Consider the following 24,232-nt stretch of genomic DNA (forward strand, 5'->3'; position numbering starts at 1 on the left):
GTCACTTAACCCCAATTGCCCTACCTTCCCGCCTCCAAAAAGCAAAAAAAAAAAAAAAGTCTACCCAATATGGTGAACTTTGAATAAACTTTGCTTTAAAAAAAAAAATAAAATACTTTACAACCTGGCTCCAGACAATCTCTCCAATATGATTATGAATTGCTTCCTTTCACACTCTATAATCCAACCAAACCAAGATACTTTCCATTTCCCATGCAAGATACTCCATCTCCCATCTCCATACCTTTGCATGGGATATTCTTCATGCCTTCATCTCTATGTCTCTTGGGAACTCAGCACAATTCAAGGTTCAGTCCAAGTTGCTACATCCTTCAAAAGGCCTTTCTTGATTACCCCCAATTATTAACATCCTTACCCCTAATCATCATGTATTTATTTTCAATATATATCCTATACTTGCTTATCCTGTGAACATGTTGTATTCCCTCTACTAGAATGTGTCTCCCTTTGGCATTTCTTTTTTTTCCCATTCTTTTTTTTTTTTTGAGGGGTAATTGGGGTTAAGTGACTTGCCCAAGGTCACATGGCTAGTAAGTGTTAAGTGTCTGAGACCGGATTTGAACTCAGGTCCTCCTGACTCCAGGGCCGGTGCTTTATTCACTGTGCCACTTAGCCACCCCACCCTTTGGTATTTCTAATTTTGGTAGATAGAAGGCACTTAATAAATGCTTGCTGATTCAGATACAATTACCCAGCAGAAAGCTGCAGTTCAGGGTAAACTAGGCTCAAGGTAAAAACTCTTGACTCAAATACCATTAGTGATCATTTTTAGTTTATTTCATAGCTTCATTTTTTATTTCTTTACCCATATTTTGGGCTATTCATTCTTCATTTCTACCTGAGCCAAGAGAATTCTGCAGAAACTATGGCCACACTGCACTAACCTGTGAGGATGGAGCTTACAGAATTTGGCACCTGCTTTTGCATTATCTTACTGTGTTGCAGAGCTGCATCTGTTAGTGTGGTCTTTAATTTAAGTTTTTTGTTCCCATCCCAGCCCTATCTATATCCACAGTGCCCTGACATCAAGGTAAAAATGTTGGCTTCCTCAGGGAAAACAAGGTCTTTTAATATGTAGGTTACTGTTCAAAACCACATAATGGTGTTTTAATTGACATTAGACTGGATGACACTAGAATCTACTTAAATCTGGAATAGATTACAGTCTAATTTACTTCCATAATTCTAATAGAAATCTACCCACAAGGCTCAAAAGGAAAAAGTAACTTGCAAAAAAATGGTGTGGTGTTACAACCCGTATAACCTATCCTTTTATCTACACAGAAGATATGGGCCCTGAAGCACATTCTTTACAGAATGCTTCTACTCCCAAGAGAAGATTTAGGGTATCTGGTCCTAAGGGAATCCTAGGATTTTCAACCTTTGATTAAGCTCTTCAAGAAATGTTCCTTTTGGTCTGCATTTGGCTTTTGTAGTCTCTCTTATCCATTTGATGCAAAAGCAGCCTAACACTAGCATTGCTTGATAGAAGGGATGCTTACCAATGATCCAAATCTATTTCAGAGTCAGAGACTGAGAGATGCAGGAGTGACACAGCTCACATCAGCTCTGCAGCACTGTCAGCCTCTAAGCCTTCAGGAAATGAGTTCTTCTAGGTCCCTTGGCAACCTGGATCTCCTTCGGTGGCAGCTTGCCACTAAATGCTGCCTGTTTATGCACCCAGAGCCAAACAGTGATTATAGCATGTTGTTATCTTCCTATCTTTTATGAAAAAATTATCAGTGACTGATAGTACTTTTTTAAAAAATGGAGATTCAAGTTTCTAAAGATTTGATCTGAAGTCTGACAGTGTCAAGCTAAGTGTCTCTGTTGGGTTTGCTATCCCTAGATTCACTATATCAGGGCTTAGAAATACTGTCTTCTCGTTACCTTCAATTTCAGAGTTTAGTTGGCATAAATACCAGAAAGGTCAGGAGGGACTACATTGTGCTACACAACCCTACACAGAAGTCATAGCAGACCAAAGCCTAGTGAGACAATAAAAACTGAAGAACTAAACAGGAGACCAAAACAGGCCTTGGAAGAAGCACGAAAGAACATGAAAAGTATTCAACGTAACTAGACCCATGCTGAGCAAAAGATTTGTCCACATTTAAAGAGCATAGACAATATTTAGTGCCATTATCTTATCAGAGAAATCAAAGAGCTTTAAAATATGTTTGTTTAAGGTCGATAAGGAGGGGGAATTTGATTTAACTTTTGGTTACTTGTGCATGGGGAAGTGAAGGGTAGTAGTAGTAAAGGGAAATTAAATAGATATGTAACTTTATTACTTTAGGGTACTGCTACTAATTGTAGTAGCACAATAGTAGTAGATTGACCACCATTTTACAATTTATAGTGAAGGATCATACAACCAGAAGCAGGACTGGAGCCCTGGTCTCTTCCTGATGGAGATCACCTCCCTGTGCACTACAGTAGATTGTCCCTCTTCAGGTTTTTTCCCTAAAATTCTGCCAGTTTTCTAAGTTACAAAATTGGGCTTCTTTAAATGCCTCCTGCTGTGAAGCCCAAGGGGTAAAGAACTTTGTAAACCTTGCCAGTGAGGATTGCAAGCAGTGGAGGTGGTAGAACTGAGCCACAAATATAGTCCACAAATAACCACTACCTGTTTGGCTTTCCCATCATCTCCATTCAGTCAGACACCTCAAAGATGCTTGGGGTCGGTTAATATTAAGGCCATGCTCTCTGTAGCTAGCACAACTATTTTGTTGAGAAGACAGATGTAGAAAACAAAGTAACTGACAACTGAAAGCACGGGCTGGGCAAGCAGCAGCTTCCCTCTCCAGATACAGCCTCTGCACAGTGGTTCTAGAGGGGCAGCTTTTTCATGCAGAGAAATACGAATCCACCTGTTCTATTTTAACAAAGCTTCGATAATTCCCCAAATGTAAGATCCTCTGAGACATCTTTTTATTTTCTTGACATCTGTTGAGAGCAGAATGTGATGGAAAAGGTCTAATGAGGACATGAGATTTTCATTTTTGAAGGAAACTCCTTTTTTGTTATTACTAGCAATGGGCCATATCAACTATTCAGTGCAAAGGAGAAAAAGGCAGTGTAGAAAATGTTTATTTTGAGGACTGTTTGGTGTGACCATGCAGTTAGCTTTAGAAATTTCCTGTCACTCACCCTATGCGGCTTAGAAAGTTAAGGTTTAAGTTTTATGTTTACTGAAGCTGTAGGTAAAGACAGCAACGTTTGTTTCAGCAAAACAACTTCCTGCATTCAGCTGTGACATTTCATTTCCTTGCTTGTCATTTTAGAAAGACCATGACTTTTGAGTATGAGTGATAAAGCATTTATTAAGCCCTTTGATGTGCAAAGCACTGTTAAGTGCCAAGGATATAACAAATAAATAAAAGCATGGCAGTCACTACTGTCAAGGAGCTCACATTCCAATGGGGAGCCAATATATATAAATACAAAGGCTTTCAGCTCCAACTCCAGTGAAAAAGTCCTTATGGTGGAGCAGCAAAACAGGTATTAACACATCATCTTTACCATCATTTCATTGATAAAACTGTATCACGTGTACCACAGTAGCAAATAAAATACCCTCTGTATAAGATAAATTTAGAAGTGACTAGAGATGCTTTATACTTATTGCATTCTGAGGTAATAGCAATGTTTGTAAAGTGATTTGAATACATTATCTCATTTGATTCTTATAATATTTCAAGGTTAAGTGCAATTATCATCTCTATTTTACAAATGGGGGAACTAGGGTTTAGAGACCTGCCTATGGTCATACAACTGGCATTAGTGGCAAGATCTGAACCCAGGTCTTTTCTGACTCTGATTTCTGTGCTTTTTCAAATACATATTTCCCTGAAAGATAGAAAACGAGGCCAACCATTAGTATCTACAAGCTATTCGTATAAGCTATAAAGAGATATTAGTTAACATTTTATAAAGCACTTTAAGGTTTAGAAAGCACCTTACATATATTATTTCACTCAATTCTCACAATACTTCATTGAGGCAGATGCAGAGATGCCACCTGTTGTACCAGAGAGCGAGGCCAGGGGATTGGAGTTACCAAGGAACTAAAAGCAAGGTTCATAAGATCACATGGAGACTGTAACCATTCCCAATCATGAACTATCACAAGCTTACAAAATAGTTTTAGCTGATTAACTCCAAGCATTTCAGGTTGCCTTTTTTTAAAAGCTTCAGATATCATTACTAAATAGTGAGAAAAAACAAACCAAAATCAACTAATTTCACACTGGCCTGTTGCATTTGTTCTTTCATGAAATTGGTGATAATGGTGAAAAAAATCTGTTATCGTTATTTAACCAACAGGTACCAACTTGTGAATACACCTTATTACTTGAGACCTCATACAAAGATAGAACTTAAGATTTTTGAAAACTGTAATAAAAACATGAGTTTAGTGGCATAGCAGACTAGTGCCAGAATGAGATGGAGTTATTAAAATAAATTTCATTCATTCTGTAGTATTATATGTTGACAAGTTCATTTTTAGCATACCACTACTATTCTCTTATGGGTAAAGCTGTGTTGAAGATAAGAATAAACCTACCAATATTTCTGTTGGCAGTAGTAGCTACCTGCATTCTTCTCGCAGATATAGCAAAAAAAAAATTATAAAAGACATTATACTACTTTTTTAGACACTAAATTTTGCTACTAGAGTAAGTTTAAAACCTTTTTCTGAAATACCTGGGCCCTAAACTAAAATTCCCTGTTCTCATATACTCAAATGATGGACTCTGGTCAGTAAATATACCAAAGGGAAATCAAACAGCAAACTAAACAGGTACCTTACATTCTTCAGAGTTGGAAAGAGACTGAAAAACATCTATGTTGATGATGTAATCACTAAGGCAAAAAAGAGTACCCAAATGACAGAGAAAGAGAAGATATAAATACCAAGGGAACCCCTCCCCCATATTATGTGACAGAGAAAATGCCAAATTCCACATTATTTCCTTGTTTTATTTAGAAGTCTAGGTATATTATGTTCCACGAACACACAAAGGATAAATCAAACACAAAGATGCTAAGAGTTGGTCTTCAAACATCATATCCAACGATGCCACCTTTGCCTATGATCTCGCCAACGTAAAACCACATGCATACCTCAGTGGCCACCAAACTATTTAGCAGAGCTTCCTGAAAGAGAAAAACAAAACAAAACAGCCAGTTTATTTAGGGTATATGCTTTCTCCTTTCTTCTAACTATTCTCCATCAGTTTTTATTCAGTCCAGGACAAATCAATTTAAGAAGAATTACTGACTAAAGTTAAATTCATTCAATTACAGAGGGCATTTCTCAATTATAAAAACTAAGTAGCTCAGAGCTTATGTTTAAAAAAAAAACTTTAAAAGCAGTCCTCAAAGCTCTGAGCGTTACCCCTTTCATTACTTGTTTGAGACAATCTAGGAGAACTAAAACTATCCACATATGCTAGAAACAGTTGGAATACTTAGAGGTGCTGTTCATATGGAAGGATAAGCTACAGGAAAATAAGTCTCCAAGCAGACATTTTTGTCTTGTTGAAGAAAATATTAAAGGATGAGAACTGTCTCTTGGATGGATACAATTTCTTTCACAATTATCTGGTGAAAGAAAATTCTCAAACATCTGGTTGCCAGCCCCTCATGTAGACACAAACTAGATTCTAAAAGACAAAGAAATACATAACACCATTTTCACACTGAACTCAAGACTTTTCCTTTCCTATTCTTTGGAAAGATGGCTGAGACTTCTTTTACTTAAATATTAAATTTACAGTTACTTTTTGCAAGTTTGAGTCTGAAAAATTACCAACTTTTTCAGGATGTGGGTATACCAGCTCAGCAGCAATTTATTCCCTTTGAATTCTATAGCCTAGGTCAAGCAAGAGAAGATGGAATTCCAAGCTATATTCCTTATAGCTTTTAGATTTTTATCTTTATGCAATTTAATATTCTTTCATACCCTATTATATACTTGCCAGGTCTGGATTTTTTTTCTTCCAGGAGAGCACTGCTTCCTGCTTATGATACATTCAAACAGACCTTTTGGCTGAACTAGAGAAAGCCTCAGAGTTAGAGATGCACAAAAATGTCGAGTCATCAAAAGTAAGCAACTGGATCTTGGTTAAAATCATCTAAATAGAAACCAATGTAAAATGAAACAAAGAGCTGCCCAGTCAAAAAGTCAGTTCTTTGCTACAGAAGGGGTTCAATGGGTACAAGGACTGATCTCCATCCGGATGGAGAAATTATTAAGGTGAAAATCTTCAGAAGCAGTTAAATTAGACCTAACCTCTATATATATCCTGTTGGATTTAGTGTCACTTGAAAACACAAATGTTAATCAAAATGATCAGAAAAATCTCAAGGGAAAGCATTTTCTGTCATGTACATTTATTTTCGTTTAGCCCATGGTTACCTTAACAGTGAGATTTCTGAAGCTACCAGTTCGAGCTGATGAGATTATTTTTTTCAGGCTCTCAATGGCTCTGGGGATCTCAGTAGGACTTGGAGGAACGAGCTCAACCTTGGCATATTGCCAAAATGTGACCAATCGAGGCTTCGAATAAGTTGCAGCAGCTGGAAAAAAAAACAAAACCAAAAACCAAAACCAGGATGAACTCACTGGAGACTGAAAGAAGCAGATGTGTGGGCTGGACACAAATATTTATTCATGCACCACATTCATTCACTGCCTGTATCAAATGCGCACCCTGTATGAAGAGTCAAAGCTGCTCCCTGGTAACAAGCAGCTATTAAATATGCCTAACACCTGTGTCACAGGGGAAGTTCAGTCAGGCAGGAAGCCTTTAAGCACAATTTATTATGCAAGGACTTCACTAGTTAGAAGCTAGTACCGTTGCCCAGTTTATGAATGGCAAATCCACTTAACTGCATAGTTTGTGCATTGTTGGTCCTATAAATTAAGAAAGTAACAGCAATTGTATTATAAATTCTTGGTAGAGACTGGACAGGAGTGGGTGGGGGAGGGAAGAATGGCACATTTAGAATCAGATTAAAAACCTGTCACAATATTTGGCACGAATAACTTGATCCAAATGGAATTATACCAATTAGCATCCATTTTTAGTATCTATTATCAATATGTGCTGGATTAAACCTTTCTTTAACAAAAGCACAGCTGCTCTTCCTTCAAAAGCAGTAGAAACAATACTGCAAAAGCCTGTACCAGCCAGGATGAAGAAAGTAGTATTTACAAAGATAAAATGTCCTTAGACATTTATGTTAACAATTTAAGAAAAGCTGGTCCTCTTCTGATTTAACCAAAGCTACTATTTATACCAAGGTAGCTACAAAATTGTAGCACTAATAATAGTAAGATGTTTTTTTTGAATGAAAATTACAAGAATAAAAACAAAAAGCAAAATACAATTAACAAAATAAATTTATGAACATACAGTAAAATATATGGATCCACATCCCTTGTTTGTTCCTCCTCCCTACTGGAATTTACTTCTAATTAGCACCTGAAATACCAAGCTTGGAAAAAGGAAAAAAAAATTTTAACTCACTGAGTTTTTAGTTGTTAGAGATTTTGCTACCAGATCTGGCTGAGAAGAAAAATTAATAGCAAATACAAGGTATGTGGTTTCCTTCTGAATTTATTCACTGGAAGGCATTGTGGTAGAGTAGAAAGAATGCTAGGTTTATAGTCAGAAGACCGGAGTTCAAATCCCAGTTCTGCCACTTACTACCTGTGTGGCCTCAAATACATGTCTTAACTCTTTGGGCCTCAGTTTCCTCATCCACAAAATGAAGGGAATGGACTAGGTCAAAGATGCCCTGGAAAGGTCCTTCTAGCTCTAATTTATGACCCTAGGATATATGTATCCCTTCTCTATTGGGACAGTGCAAGATGTAAATATTTAAGGAGACGGCAAAATGTCTTAAGAAATGATGTAGAAAAGACCTCATGCTGGCCAATAAAGGAGGATAACTAAGAAGCATGATTTGGATAGGACAATAATTTTTAAACTAGTTCAAATGTAAGATAATGATACTTTTCCCCAATGGTTTCACAAACTAAGAAATAGAATTTAAGGTTGGAAGGGTCTTTAGAAATCCTTTAGTCGGGGTGGCCAGGTGGCGCAGTGAATAAGAGCGCAGGCCCCAGAGTTGGGAGACCTGGGATCGGTTCTGGCCTCAGATACTTCGCACCCACACACAAAAACAAGAAATCCTTTAGTCATTACTCGGCACAGTGTCTGACAGAACAGTAAGGGCTTAAATGTATGCTTGTTGATTAGAACCATTCATTTCACAGAAGAGGTAAAGTGACTTAACCAAGGTTACAGAGCTCGTTAGTGGTCATGTTTCTACTACAAACTAGGCTGCCTGATTCCTGATTACGTTCTCTCCATTGCACCTTTAAAAAAATTTTTTTGGGGGTGGAAGGGCAAGGAGGGGAAGAGTTAAGAGTTTTCTAATGTTTTCCACTGACACCTTATTGAACATGGGGACAAACCTGAGGCTCTCAGGGAAGCACAAGCTATGTAGGTCCTACTAAGCTGAAAAGGCAGAGCACAGGCCTGTCATAGGCTTCACTACATTGTCTGAGGACCAACCTACTCAAATCTAGAAAGGCCTTATCACAAGTGGTGAGATCTTCTAAGTTAGAGAGGAGTTGTAATTTACCTGATGTAAAAGAATCCATTCTGACAAAATCAGATGCTTTATATATACATTCAGATTTCTTACTATACTGAGAATCAATTTGTCATATACTTAATCACTGGAGAAGTTTGACAGCTTATGAAATGATGTAATTATGAGCTCCACCAAGACCAAGTTAAAATAACATTTTTATTTTGAGTAGACATTTAACTTTCAAAATATATGCACATATACACTGGACTAGTTGTTAGATTGAATAGATGTCTATTTTACTACTGACTTGGCTTCACCAATATTTTTTCTGTAATTTCTAGAAATAAAAGGACACCTCTCTCAATTATCCACGTTAATGGAAGCAAGCAATAGTGATAATAATGCTGACATTTTCATTTTACTTGAGAGGATATAATGACATTTTTGTTATTTATTTTTATTCTTCTATTTTGGTTGGGTTAAGATTAAAACCAACCAGTATTCCTTGAACATACACCTACTGGTGATGGTGCTTGTTTCTTAGGGGAAGGTGAAAAGCATCTTAGATCCCCAAAGGAATGCTCAATGGTATACCACTAAATGGATAATCTAATACAGATAACAAAAGACTATTTACGTTCTATTTTGGTACCCCTTGCTTGAATGAGGATGTGTATGATAACTGATATCTAGTTATCTCAGTTAAACAGCATTTTGCAAATGTGGTTGTTTCATTGGCAAAATGTAGAGAAAGGCTTTCTTTATCAATATTTTCTAAGTAAAGAGGTTGTTTTCTATGGCATTTGCAATTTTGGTACTGTTCCTTTTAGGACCTGCATGAGAAAAGGTCAAGGAATAGGACTAATCTATTACTAAGGAGGAGTGGTAAGTGGTGGAAGTAATGGAAGAGAATGAGACTATGCCAGGCATAGAGTTCAACAGTATTTATTTTTTGATAAAAAAACTCACATTTCCTGCTTATATTTCCTACAATGCAAGAGTTCTAGATGTGGAGTCAGGAGATATGGGTCCCAATTCTAGCTGTAACCCTTATTAGCTATGTGATCACTCAGGGCCTCATTTAAAATAGGGATGTTGCAAAATGGCCCTGTTAGATTCTAGAGAACTGCTACGTGGATTGTAGACTTAGAGCTGGAAGGCATAGAGTTTCCAGCAGTCCCTTGAATAAACTGGGCACTTAATAAGAAAGTGCTACAATTGAAATCACTTCAGGAATCGAGGCCTGAATAAAACAAAGGCTGGTCTATACAAAGATGCCCTCAATAAATGTTTGTTGACTAAATAATGGTTCATCTAGAATACTGGATAGCATGACATAATTTTCAAGTTATCAAATAGGTCAATCAGTGATTCAACTCCAGCAGAATACTCTATCACTAGGCCAGTCTGGACGGTATGAATTCACACTTCTGTTGTGCCTTGAGGCTTGACAAATCGTTCTACTCACAGCAACCCTAAGATATATATGGCAAAGTACTACTATAGCTGCTTAGTCGGAAACTTAAACAGGTAAGCAAGCTGTCCAAAGACACAAAACCAGTGTAAGAGGCAGTGATCAGGAGCAGGTCTTTCTGGGCTCTGAGGTCCTCATTCTTTGCCCTACACTATGCTCCCAGCTCTCAAGCTCGTTTTTTCCAAGCTCAATTCTTCTCTGGTTCTCGGGGTGCAAGGGGTTTACACCCACAAACACACTCTAGGCTCAGATTTACGTGCACTGAATGGTTTACAGGGCCGCCTGGCAGGGAGAATGGAAACAGAACGTGAATTCTGAGTTTCAAAGCACTTCGTGCACAGCCGGGTTCTCGGGGTAAAGTGTGGTCCAACTTCTGGGGGATCCTCGCCTGCCTGCAGTCAGTTTCCCCTTTGTTCCAAGGTGCGTCCAAACCAAAGGGGTTGAGATTAGTGCCCTGTGACCCCTGGCACCAAAAGCAGTGGCAGATAAAGAGGTACTCGGGACAGCCCTCACGAGAGTTTCGTATTCGGTCCCCACCCACGACTTGTTTGGGGCTGAAATGGGGCCGCTCAGACCAGGGTAGAACCCAGATAGTGCTGGAGAGCGAAGGCTAAAGGCCCGGTGAGGCGGGGCGGGATAGGCCGCGGAGGCCCTCTTCTGTCCGCGTCCCCGTACGCTTTCCCCCATTTCTCCCCACCGCGGCCCAGTCAGGGAAGAAGACGAGACAAGGTTCCGCTCACCATTTAGCAGAACCGGAGCCTTCTCGATAGCGTTGCGGATCAGCTGAGCCATAGCAGGGGCGAGAGGAGGAGCACACGGCTGGTCAAGACCGTCCCTCACTCAGTCCGGGCCCCAGGCTCTCTGCTGAAAGTCACCCCCCGGAAGGACCCAAGCCCCAGGACCCCTCCTCATCTTCACGAAGTAGGATGTCCGTAGCGCGCCTCACCTCTAGGGTTCCTACGACGGGGCACTTTTAACTCAGTCGACTCAGAGAAAGTGGACCCAGAGAGATAACAGAATATGGAAAATATTTTTATGTATTATATATGCCTCGCGGTGACCACAAAGAACACATTAAAGAAAAATCCAAGCAGGCGATTACTTGGGCAACCGTGGTTAGAGCTCGGAACTGACGGAACGAGTTGCGGAAGTCAGGAAAGCGCGTGCGTAAAGGAGAGCATTGCATTGCGCACGAACTCCTCCCCCTTTGCCCCCCACCCCCGGGCCTAGTTTCGCTGGTGCCCTTGTACCGCCTCCTGGAGGTGCTAGTCGGAGCTTGTCCTTGGGCTGCTGCTTGGGTTGAGAGCGAGCCCTGGGCGGAGAAAGGCGCTCCGGGCTTCTGTCCAGGTTCTGCCCCTGACCCGCTGTGTGACCTTGGACCTATCACCATGCCCTCTGAAGAGGTTTCTTCACGTGGAACACGCGAGGGACCGGGTTCCCCAGCCAGCATCGTGGGATCAGAAACGCTTATAGGGCGGCGGTGCGCCCGCGTCATGGTCGCCGTCCGGAGCTTCGGCTCGTAAACTGCTGCCCCCTGTCACCCGGGTCCTTGTGTCCATTCCCGTCTGCTCCCTGCCCCTCCCTCGCCCAGAACCTAGGTGGCGGTCTGCCCGGCATGGCGCTGTGCCACACCACGTGCCCGGATCCACCTCTAGTACCGAAGACTGAGAAATAAAGAGAGGGTAGTGGTGACCGTGGTTCTAGGCAGGTATTTATTAAATACAAGTTATGCACAAACACCCCAGGCAAAGGTTTGACAAGCGGTAACCTACAGGGAACCTTTCCCAGACGGTTTTGATGACTAAATTTTATTTGAACGGCAAAACTTTGGGTTCTCCGTTTTTCTGCTCTGGATTCTCTTCCCGTTTGTTTTGCCAGGGCCTGCGGATTATTTCCTCACGTGATACTACAGCACGGTGCAGTACCAGCCCCAGGCTTGCAGAGGCACCTGAGCAGCATAGGCCTTCTGTAATGGCTACTCAGCAACCAGATCAGATAAAGCAGAGCAGTCTTGGTAAGGTCCAACACCTTCAACTATTAAAAAAAAATGCCATCTGCAGAGATGGAAATGTTCCTTCAATTTCATACACACGTTAAGAACTGTATCTTAAAAAAAAAAACTAGTACCACTTGATATAATCTACTAAATATTAAATTTTAATATCACTCTTGCAAAGTTATGAGCAACGTTGGAACTGATTAGTCTTTGTTTTCTCATCAAATGTTCCAGTGCTTTAAGAAGCCTCTTTTAAGTCCCTTCAAGATACAAATTTAAAGAAGAATTGCTTCAGAGTTTGCAGGAAATGAAACCATCTTCTTGAGCTTCGTTAATACCCTTGCCTATATGAAGATGGTCATTTGAAAAATTTTATTTTATAGGTGCCCTTAATTCAACTTACTGTGAGAAAGAAAGGCACAGAAACGTCATACTTCTTCCATTCTGTTGGATTGTGATGTTAAATTCAGCAGCAGGTGTTAGGCACTATCACTTGTATAGTGCCTCAGCCATACATACAGATTTTCAAGAAAGTAGATTTTCAATAGCTTGCCCAGAAAGGCTTACAATCTAAAGGCCACACAGAGAAAGAAATACAATGGACATATATAGTAGAGGCAGCACGAAAGTTCTTTAGAAAGCTTCTGGGGACAGCTGACTTGAGGTTTCCATTGCTCACCTTTATCCATCACTTTTCCCTGTAAACCTCTGGTCTTTGTTTTCTTTACATTCTAAGTGTATGTGTAAGAGACACAGAAATAGCTAGATGGCTTGATACTGAACGCAATGCATTCTCAGAATGCTACCGGGTAATGGATTAGAAATGAAGCACATGACAAGGTAACAAACCAATTTTGGAGCAAATCAGACATATTGTGGCATTGGTGAAAGAATTCTGGGTTCCTAGATCACATACAACCAAGGCAGCATGTGGTAGCCACCTAACACAATCTAGGACACCCTCTCTGGCCCATCTGATTTAGGGTTTTCCATATGAGACAAACATTAAGACAGTGATAACCTATTAGAACCACTTTCAATAGACATTGTCCAGAGACCTATACCAACTCATTTTAAAGAGGTCACAGCCCATTCTAATGTACATTAAATCAAGGACCAGTGCTCCCTACTTCCTTAAAAAACATTTAAATGTATTAAATTAATTTTCAGTTAGGGAATTTCTAGGTTTACAGGTATAATACATATAAAAATAGTCCTTGAGGAAAGCAAAGGTTTTAAACACTATGATGCCTTTTCCAGCACATAAATGGAGAACTTAACTTATAAAACTTAACAAGTGTGGCCTGCCTATCCATCATAATCAACCTATCCTAAAGAGGATAGGACTGAAACTCACTAGCAAATATGCAAAATGTATGTGGCCAAGGTTTTTCTCAAGTTACTTCTTAAGTGAGAATACAGAGCTGGGCTGAGATCAGCTCTGTCAGATCTTCTGGCCACAGGCCCAAATATACAGTAATACACATACTTTACAATCTAAGACTCTTATTTAGTTAGAATGAAAGTGTCAGCAAATGTGTCTACACACTACAACTGCACACATATAATCATGCAAAAGGCACAACATAAACTGGTATACAGTTTATACTGCACCTAAATAATACGTACACTGAGATACATATTCTGTGTTGACCACGACAGCTGTTGGCTGGATATTAGTGATTTCACTTGATTGATAGGAAAGGACCCTATTCATAATACAACTTGTCATACTTTCTCCTACTTAATTTTAGTCCCTGCAGTTAGGATGTTTTTGTTTTGCAGATGCCAGAGGAATCAATAGGTATATGCCTTTCTCTAAACAGATACTGGTATGCCCTTACCCCTGGAAATACAAACTAGACATGTCAAAGCTGCTGCTATGTCCCACTCATCTTCATAAAAAATATGATAGTGTTAAATCTTATAATTGGAAAGGGCTCCCCACAGGGGAGTGTTGGATAAGATGGTATCCCTGGGTACCATTCCAAAATAACAAACACCAAGACCACACAACTCATGGCTTCTGACAGAAATTGCATAAGATAACCTCTTTCTATCCTGTGTATTACCTTTTAAAAAGCCTATGCAAACATAAAGACATTTTATTCACAATAAATTTTGTTATCTAACAAAAATACCAATAATATTACAGAGCTGTAACAAGGAGAAACGCTGAAGTCCAGCTTATGGAATCTGATAGGGACCTGGCCAAAATTTTTTTGGTTGTGCCAACTGCCACCAAAATATGTGATGTCAATTCCTTAATATCAGTGAATAACAAAAATAATGAGCAATTTACATGGTAAGTAGCTAGTATTTAGGAGAAATGAAATAAGGAATTAGCCTCTCCCCCATTCAGACCACCAGGAAGCCTTAGTAAAGCTGATATTATTAGTCTAAGTTGAAGGGGACAAAAAGAGGAAGAGGAAACAAAAAGGTGAAAATTGGAGACTTTCTAAATTTGGTGATGTCACATAAGACATAATTATCAGCAAGCCAGGGGAAAACATATTTGAAAGTTCTTAAGAGTCATAACTACCATTATCTGTGAAACAGCAATTCTCCATTTGAGGGAAAGGAAAAAAAGAAAGAGAAGAGAGGGAAGAGACTGGGGGTGGGGGAAGGGAGAGGAAAAGGGAAAGGGAAGGGTGGGGAATTCGAGAGAAAAAGAGGAAACTAGTGAAACAAAGGGATTTGGGGGGAGGAAGAGAGAAAGGGGTAAAGGGAAAAGGAGGGAGAGACAGAGATCAATATATTATTTATCCACATTCTTGGGGTTGGCTTTTGGTTTGTTAAATTCACAGTATTTACTCAAGTTGTTCCTTCTGTAATTTCCTTTCTGCCAGCCACCGTTGGATTTTCTCTTTCAGTTCTGTGTTTGGCCGGATCTGGTCCATAGTTAGGGGGCTACGGTTAAAGGGATCAGTCTGATCACTGGGAGAAAGAGAAGAGAGAGAAATTTACTGTAACAATGTCTAACACTATAGGGCATTGAGGCAAGCAATGTTTGAGACAGATTCTTTTCATTAAGCAGAATTAGTGACTGTGTGACTTTGAGAGTACAAGTCAACCTACTTTCTGAAACACTCATTTTGTGTTTGGGAGGGGCTAAAATTAAGAAAATTAGAGACTGTAGAGCAGGGGTTCTTGACCTCAGGTCCATGAATTTCAGTGGGTCCATGAACTTGGATGGGAGAAAAAGTATGTCTTTATTTCACACATTTAAAAATATTTTGAGGGGCGGCTAGGTGGCGTGGTGAATAGAGGTCCTGGACTCAGGAGGACCTGAGTTCAAATCCGACCTCAGACACTTAACACAAAAAACTAGTGGTGTGACCTTGGGCAAGTCGCTTAACCCCAATTGCCCTCCAAAAAGAAAAAAAAATCGAGAAGGGCTCCACAGGTTTCATTAGAGTTCCAAAAGGGTCCATGACAGAGAATAACCTTTTACTCTAAAATAGCTAGCATTTATATAGTGTTTTAAAGTTTGTAAAGCCAATATAACAAATAACTCATTTTACCCTCACAACAACCATGGGAAGTAGGTGCTATTTATATATATAATTTTTTTTTGGAGGGGGAAGGCAGGGCAATTGGGGTTGACTTGCCCAAGGTCACACAGCTAGTTCTGTGTTAAGTGTCTGAGGCTGGATTTGAACTCAGGTCCTCCTGACTCCACGGCCAGTGCTCTTTTCACTGTGCCACTTAGCCGCCCCAACTATTTATATTTTAAAGATGAGGAAACTAAGGCACACATAGGTTAATTGATTTGCCCAGGGTCACACAGGTAGTAAATGTCTGAGGCCAAATTTGAACTCAGGTCTCCCTTACTCCAGGTCTAGCACTCTATTTATTGTACCACCTAGCTGCCTAGAAGTAGCCTCCAGGGGAGACTTCTGGTATAAATTAGCTTCCTTCCCTTAGCCTCTGAAAAAATATAACCAAATAGTGGTGCAGTGGATAGAGTGCTGGGCCTGGAGTCAGGAAGGCTTGAGTTCAAATCTGTATTCAGGCACTAGATGTTTGACCCTGGGCATTTAACTTGTTTGCCTCAGTTTCCTAAATTGTAAAATGGGTATAGTAATAGTTCCTACCTCCCAGGGTTGTTGTGAAGGCCAAATGAGATAGTATTTATAAAGCACTTAACACAGTGTCTGTTACATAGTAGGTATTATATAAATGCTTCCTGGCTTAGCTAGATGGCACAGTGAATAGAGTACTGGCCCTGGAGTCAGGAGGACACAAGTTCAAATCCAGCCTCAGACACTCAACAGAAAACTAGCTGTGTGACCTTGGGCAAGTCACTTAACCCCAATTGCCCTGCCATACCCCCTCCAAAAAAAGCTTCCTTCCCTTTGTCTTCTCTCTTCCCAAATGCTATTGCTCAGGTAATACTTAGTTGACAATGGAAGCTTTAAATCCCATGTTTTGGCATTCAAACTTCAGGTCTCCCTGAGGCTTTTTGTTGTTAGTTGTTTTTCAGTTGTGTCCAACTATTAGAGGCAACTATATCCAAACTACCTGTATTGAGCTGCCAGTGGTTTCTGTCTGGTAAGTTCTTAAAAGTTATAAGAGACTGAGTTATCATGTGAGTAATGATCCTAAAACGCAGAGATTCTGTAAATACATGCTTGATCCACAATATTATTGAGTTATGTCGGGCAACTAGAGAATAGGATTTTGTAAGAGAAGGGAAGGCTTATAATAATTTATGTGGGATGCTAAGTGTCCTTTCTGCATATCAAGCCTATCATAATATGAAAATTCTTACAAAAATGGGAAAAAGTACTACCTAGTACAGTGTCATGCACCCAGTCTCACCAGTCATGGTGTGGCTTTCTTTTTTCTTGGTCCAGACCTAGGGTATCATTGGTTTAGAAAACTCTTTTTGAGAAAATGCAAATCAATCATTATCCTACACCATAAGCTTTTAGAGAGAAGTTAAGTGACTTGCTCATGGTCCTATCTGTGGTGTATGTGTTAGATACACTATTATTTATCCACAGAACACAGGTCTTCCTTCACACTGCCTCACTGTCTCCCTTTAAAAATAATACTACTGATGTCTTTATTTCTTTGTTTTTATAACCTTATTACCTGCCATTGACTTCTTCCTACTTTCCATTGAACCATTCCTTATATGTATTATTCTTTTAAAGTTAAAAAATACCTTCCACCAAATTCAGACGAACTTGTAAGGGCAAGGATCCTTTCATCCTTAATTCTGCCTGCTATTGCTGCTAAAAACAGGGTTCTTAAGTAACCAGGTAGTAGAGGTTACCATTGCCCATGGTGGTGATATCCAATTACTGGCAGCTGCTTAAGTAGTAGGCTGGCAAAAGCTTTTATATACTTTGACTACCACTGCTAAGTATAACTATAGCATCAGGACAAGGGTTAACCTGTGTGGTCAGTACAGATTGAAAACTAAACTTTTATGAAGAAAAATTCAAATTGATTTACTTCACAATGTATGCTATTTGTTGATTTTCTCAAGAAAGGAAGTGATAAGCTATGAGGAAACATTTCAGAATGATATGCCTAGTTTGGAGTATTAAATTTCTCTTGCCCACTCAGAGAGATCAATTAGTTAATAAATATAAAGAGTATTTACTACACTCATAACTCTATACTCACTGTTTAGGGAAAAGGATTGTACCAAAGAAATATAATACATGGCTTCTGCTCTCAAGGTTTGTTTGATTTTAGAATGTGAATACCTGAGCAGATGTCTGGCTATTGTGGACCTATCCACAGTAACTCTGGAAGATGGCAACATCACAGGGTCTGACATCAGTGTGCTCATGATGGGATCTAGAAACTCATCACAGGCATCTGCATAGGTCTCTTCTTCCTGTTGCTGAAGATCTGCAAGAGACTGAAAGCAATAAACCATGTGGTTAGTGCTGGATTTCCAAAGTCACTGATTATGGAAGGCTCAATGGCTATGCCTGAACACTCAAATCATGTACTACTGTTAGCACTAACAAGTGAGTTTAATGTTTATTTTTTCACTAAGAAGGTATCATGAACATCTGAGTAGATAAACAAGATGACCAATTTTGCCCCCAGACCAAAATTCATTTTGGCTGCTGTGAGTTGGAAATGAGTTTCAAATATATTGCTATGTAAAGGTCAAACACCACAATAGAAAAGAATGTTTTCTTTTCTTCTGCCTGTTCTAAATTCCAGAATTCAGATAAGGTTGTCATTTGCATAGTTACAGAATCTCCCATGTGGGCTGTGTATGAATATGAAAAGCTATTTCTGGTTTTAGGTAGAGAAACCACAAGAGCAGTCACATTTTACATATGGAAATATAGCTATCAATGGTCAACCATCATAAGCAAGGCACTAAATTGTCATCTGAGTGGAAACCTAGCTTTACCATTATTTGATTTCTTTATCAGCCTAGTAAAGGTTCTACGCAGAAAGAAAGCCTCACTCATTGAATAAGTAGTTCAATCAAGGAAAAGGAAGGATATCTCTAAAAAAGTAATGCTTTGGATAGGTTGGGTATAAGGGATAGTTGGGTTCCAGTTTTTCATTGCACAGGTTCATACTCCTTAATCATTTCTATTTCAGTTTTGCCTTTTGTGAAACAGGATAATTGCAAACGGAGCCTTGCTTTTTGTAAACAGTGAACTATTTTAGCTTTAAGCAATGCAGAAATATAATAATGTAAATCAGCCAAGAGAATTAACTAGGATCTATAGGGAATGAATTAATGGCAACAAAACACCTGGGTGGGGGAGTTCTGTCTCAATAGTTCTTATTTGAGGCTCCTTGAACCATTTCCTACCTTTCCCCTCAAAAACCACCCCTGGGAAGAAAAATTAAAGTATTTTTACATTCTTCTCTTCCTATAGCAGGGTTTTAAAACCAATGAAGTTTTTACTTGAGCATGTCAAACAAATGAAATTAATAGGAAGACGGCACATCAAATCACTGATTATAATAAATTTATTTTTATACACCTTTATATTTCCTCAAAGCAACTTTTTTTGGGGTACAGAGTAGTGGAAGTGGCAGGCTGGTTTTAGCACAGGATGTAAGCAGCTACACAGTGTTGCCTTGGCTTACCTTGATTTTCTCTGCAAGATTGCTGAAAGCCACAATCATATTTCCAGGCTTGTTTATTTTCTTCAGGACTCGAACTGTCTGAGCAAAAAGCATTGGGGAATAAGATCGCCCATCCTTGGGTACGGTGGCACAGAAATTCTCCTCATCACTGGATGGCCGGAATCAGAGAGAAACAATGTGGAAGAGTATATGTCAAACAAAGGATATGTGTGCTGTGGTTCATCAAAGGTCTCTATCACCTATAAGCCATGATTATAAATTTTTTTTTCATGATTATACATTTGATATAGGAAAATTGCATGCAACATTTTGGGTGAAAAACCTAGTGAGTTTTTCCCTACAGGCTTAAAAATTTTATTTTTCTTTTCAATTCAAAACCTCTCAAATTTATCTCTACACATGGAGGGCAAAACATCACCCCAAAGAATGTTCCATGTATCAGATCATACTAAATCTTGTTAGGGTAAAGTTTAAATTCTGAAAACATGCTTTTAAAGAAATTAGAACTCCATCATTTCAGTCACATCTGTACAAAATGACCACTCTGCCAACCTACAACCATGATTACATTGTAAAATATTGTATCAGCCTTCTCTCTGATCTGAAAAAAATCCACTTTCATATACCCAAGGTTTAAGTAGATGTTGCAGATGTCTGAAACAAGCTGCTGGGGTTTGAAGTCAAACTCGCTGAAGTCCTTAACTTTTAAGGCTCCCATCTTAGGACCAACCAGGTGCTGCAGGAAGTAGTTTAGCATAGAGATGATTCGTTCGGCCAGGAAGGGGTGTACAAATAGGGACTTGATCTCTGAAACATAAATTGATGGTACCCTAAGAAGTCAAACTATTAGCAAGTCTTAACTACCTGAGGGCAGGATAGGTAAGGTTTCTATTTCTCCATGGAAGTGAGGTTGCAATGAAGGAGAAGAGGGATTTCATATTCCATATGCAATTCTTTAAGGATTTATGTATTTATTCTACCCACAGGAGGGCTTAAGCTCTTTATATGCAAAGCCAATTGCACAAAAACCTAATAAAGTGAAAATAAATCTTGAATTAAGTAAAACTTGATCAAATCATTTGCTCAACAAGCCTGATATGAATGTTCTTCAGAGACCCACTGACTAATCTTAGAATCAAAGATGCTGCCAATCAGACGAGGGTCAACTGTTCAGGTCCTCCCAATAAAGTTCAGTGCTGCCACCGCTAATTTTTAGATATGCAGATCATCCGGTTCTTACCTGATGTTAGAAAGGCCAAGGTGCCAATGGTTTCATTAGACATGATGTTGTGGAATCGAGCCAGCTGCCCAAACATTTGCAGACTGGCCTCTTTTTCTCGGCGGGCCTCTGGAGACAAACTGTCCCATTCACCTTGGTCCCTCTCAATCTGCTGAATCTTTATCTTGCTTAAGTACTAAAGAAAGTGGAAACAATTAGTGGGATGAACCATGATCCTCCAATTAAATTTCTTTAGTTCAAAAGACACTAAAGGGCCATTTTGAATGTGGCAGTTTTCTAGGTAATAAAGGAAGACAGTCAAGTGAGGGAAAATAGTTCAAGAATCTGCTTAAAATGAAACAATTAAAAAAAAAAAGCAAACTTAGCATAAGTTGGTGTAGATGAAATTTTCCAAGACGACATAAGAAAACTGTCACTCTAGAAGGTGTCTTTAAGCTTAAAACTTTTAAGTTATTAAAGCTTAAAACTGGATTAAGACTTTTGGGACACTCCATATTATCTTATCATGAGGGTTGAGTAATAGGAAGAAATTGAAGTGATACAGATTTTAACTTTATGTAAGGAAAGGTTTCCTAACTAGAGTTGCTGAAAAGTGAAATGGGTTACTTCAGATGATAATAATTATAATGATAACAGCTAACATTTATATAGGGTTTACTATGTGCTGGGCACAGCGCTAAGAGCTTTAAAATAATTAGCTCATTGAATTCTCACAACAATCCTGCGGGGTAGATGCTAGTATTATCCTCACTTTATAGATAGCAAGTTTTCCTGCATCAGGAGGCTGGATGACTACTCATCAGGCAAGTATAACAGATATGGGTTGGACAAGAAGACCATGAAGGTCCCCTACACTCTAAAGTTCTGTAAGACTGTGTATGAGGTGAAAATTAAATACTTAGGTCAATTGGGCAGGTATGAGGAATCAGAAATGAGATTTAGAGCTGTAAGGGAAATCAGAGACCATCTAGTTCAATCCCTTCATTTTACAGTTGAGGAAACTGACACTAGAAAAGGAGGTGACTTGCCCAAGGTCAAGATTTAAACCTGGTCCTCTGAGTCCAGATCTGTTGATCTTTCCACAATCAGAAGAAAATGAAATCAAGATGCTTCCTGTCATTAAGAAAGCTCTATCAAGTTGTAAGAAGGACCATACACTTCTTTGGAAACCTGTTTTGTTAATATTCTTGTAGCAAACATTATGACAAATAGTTGCATACGGATACCATCTGTTTTGCCTTTCTGTCATAATGGCTCTTGCTGGGAGGAAGATTTGCACATAACAGGGCCTGTTCTCTAACTCTCCTAAGTTTATAGGGAACCTTATCTGAAAATACCAGCTTGAAAAAAGTGACACAAGACAAAATCTTTGGTGTTTCCAAATAAGTAGCTGTGGGTATGGCTAATTAACAAGGGGGTCATCATCATGAACCCAAGAGGCTGTCCCCAAGGTTTAACTGGTTGCCTCCCCTCTGGGAAATTGTCCTCCCTTGTTCCCATCATAGGGAAGAGAAGTTTTGCTCAGTGGATGAAGCCTGCTTTTTATAGTAGCAATAAGCAGTTCCATTAGGTGTCGTTAATCACACCCAAGGGGGTGAAAGACACTAAACTATGTTTCATATTCTGTAAAACCTAAAAATATAGGTGTTTCCAACAATGTTATGAATCCACCCTGTCATCACTCAAGATTTAGGGGAAGAAGAATATTGACAATTTGGGATTCCCCACAAAAAACCCTACCCTAAGTCAAGCCCTTTAATTTTGCAGATCTGGTTCCATGAGTTAATTCTACCAATATCTCATTGTCCAGATTAAACATACTGTCTTTTAATCTTTTTGCTGAGGCAGTTTTCCCCTACCCAGCTGGCTTCAATGCCTCTTGATCTTGGCCAACAGGGGGAAACTGCTTGGTAGGCTGTATGTGACCTCATATCAGGTATGATAACATTATCTGGCTCCATTTGTAGACTCTCAAGCTCAGTGTGAGAAACTGATCCTGCTTTTATTAAAGAAACATGAGGCTGCTCTATTTTGATTAGAAGGTATGAATTTATGATTTGATAATATGGAGACTGTCAAACCAACTTCTTACCTGTATGGCTTCATCCAATAAGAAAATGGCATCATTCATCAGCAGGTTAAGGAAGCGGAGAAAGAGAGGGGGATTCATGGCCTCCAGATTTTCAGAGGCATAATCAGCTAGACCCTGCAAACCCCATCCCAAGAGAAAGATATGTTACCATGAAACTACAGCCTCTGGGTTTTTTTTTTTTTAACGTAAGGACACTGATTTCATCATTAGCTATCTTACCTTTATGCTTTCTCTGTAGGTATCGGTTCCCCACATGTATTTTAAGATAGGATACATGGGGCGGCGGTAGTTAAACTTTTGCTCAAACTGATGGGGGTCTCCTGGAGAAAGGCAATAGAACAAAGGATAATCAGGTAGGGTGTGTGTGTTGGTGAGAGAGATGGGGTATTGAAATCTCCTTTCATTCCAAAGCTGCCAAGGCTCCTAGTGGTATCTGCTTTCAGATTTAGCATCTGCCCAGAGCAAGGGTGGGATGTGTACAGAGCACCTTGCTCAGCAAGGAAATCTTTGTCACAGCAGGTGTCTGAACAGCAGTCAAGCTACAAAACAAAAACCAAGAAAATAAGCACCACCAAATCCAAATACAGGGCACTCCTCAAGCTTTGTTGTGAAGGTGCCACAGGAGCAGCAATGGAGGAAGTGAAGTAGCATTGTAGAGATACATTTCCAGATATATTTCTCCTTGGACTGGAGATGTGGCAGTAGACTATAACTTAAGAATTTTATTTTATTATGGTCATCTACTATGGGGCAGGAGTGGGTGAAATACTTCTACCTTTCCTTAAATTTAATATCTGTATTGAGCTCAATTCAGTCCCCATATTCTCGGAACTGCATCTTTCTTCTCCACAAAAGATCTGCCCGGCTGTCAGTGTCTCAGTGTTGGGGCCATTCCCAGCTGCTTACCTGTAAACTCGATGTCTACAAAGACTTTGATGAGTGCCTCGGCAAGCTGGGCTGCATAGGGATAGCTGCAGAACACACGCTTACGGTGGAACACGCTGGACACCAGGGGGTTTGGGGCTTGGTCCAGGTGTGGCATGACTGCTTCCAGCACCTCTGCCAGTTTGGCCCTCAGGTGGGGGTTTTTCATTCTGCAATGTGTTTAGGAGATAGCATAACTAGGATGGGGAAGAACTGACTACCAAATTGGTAAAAGTCTGTTCTTTCAATATTTAGACTAATTAGGATGGCGATGTACCATCCACACTCCTCTCTAACTGCATTTTTACACACAGGGAGTGTCTATGCAGCTTTAAACTGATCCATTTCTGGGACAATGCTGGACAAAACAGGACTCCTGAGAATACATCTCATGTGGTGTCTATCTGAAGGCTGGGAGTCCCTCTGAATGTCACAATTCTATACATACAGAACTTTAAATGCTGATCTCTCTTTTTGATTTAATTCCATAAACATTTATTCAGTGCCTCCTGCTATGGGCTAGGTACTAGGAATACTAAAACAACAATTCTTGTCCTCAGGAAGTTTTCATGATAATACAAGATGTAACATAGGTAAGTAAATATGAGATATTTTGAGGAGAGAGAGAGCACCAGCAAGTGGGGGTATTAGGAACAGCTTTAGTGGGTCTGGCTGAGCTTTGAAGAAAGCTAAGGATTCTAAGAAGTGGAGATGAGGAGTCCATTCCAGAAATGGGGGCCAGACTGGAAAAGCACAGGTAGAAGATAGAATGCTAAGTTTGGG

At 39.6% G+C, this 24,232-nt stretch overlaps 2 protein-coding genes across 6 annotated transcripts in view; both read right to left on the reverse strand.

The window, feature by feature from the left end:
• Positions 1–4,986: 4,986 nt before the first annotated feature.
• ATP5MG (ATP synthase membrane subunit g) overlaps positions 4,987–24,232 on the reverse strand; it is an 84,497-nt gene continuing 65,251 nt past the window's right edge. Inside the window, exons 2-4 of one of the 2 annotated variants that reach the window (XM_069066680.1) lie at positions 10,852–10,973; positions 6,449–6,609; positions 4,987–5,184 (exon numbers count right to left, since the gene is read on the reverse strand). In XM_069066680.1, coding sequence (XP_068922781.1) covers positions 5,086–5,184; positions 6,449–6,609; positions 10,852–10,903 — 312 coding nt within the window. In that variant the 5' untranslated portion in view covers positions 10,904–10,973 and the 3' untranslated portion in view covers positions 4,987–5,085. Of the gene's footprint in view, positions 5,185–6,448; positions 6,610–10,851; positions 11,023–24,232 lie in introns of those variants that run through there. The other variant, XM_069066679.1, reaches the window with a different exon arrangement.
• Positions 11,801–24,232, reverse strand: part of UBE4A (ubiquitination factor E4A) — a 37,234-nt gene continuing 24,802 nt past the window's right edge. For all 4 annotated transcript variants that reach the window (XM_069066677.1, XM_069066676.1, XM_069066674.1 and 1 more), the window contains 8 exons: positions 23,432–23,619; positions 22,745–22,845; positions 22,526–22,639; positions 20,434–20,608; positions 19,820–20,000; positions 19,194–19,341; positions 17,831–17,988; positions 11,801–15,044 (listed from right to left, as the gene is read on the reverse strand). In XM_069066677.1, coding sequence (XP_068922778.1) covers positions 14,918–15,044; positions 17,831–17,988; positions 19,194–19,341; positions 19,820–20,000; positions 20,434–20,608; positions 22,526–22,639; positions 22,745–22,845; positions 23,432–23,619 — 1,192 coding nt within the window. In that variant the 3' untranslated portion in view covers positions 11,801–14,917. The remainder of the gene's footprint in view (positions 15,045–17,830; positions 17,989–19,193; positions 19,342–19,819; positions 20,001–20,433; positions 20,609–22,525; positions 22,640–22,744; positions 22,846–23,431; positions 23,620–24,232) is intronic.

Source organism: Petaurus breviceps, unplaced genomic scaffold, assembly GCF_028583685.1.
Source record: "Petaurus breviceps papuanus isolate PSGF00001 unplaced genomic scaffold, PetGlider_PUasm1.0 90723, whole genome shotgun sequence".
NCBI classification, from domain to species: Eukaryota; Metazoa; Chordata; class Mammalia; order Diprotodontia; family Petauridae; genus Petaurus; species Petaurus breviceps.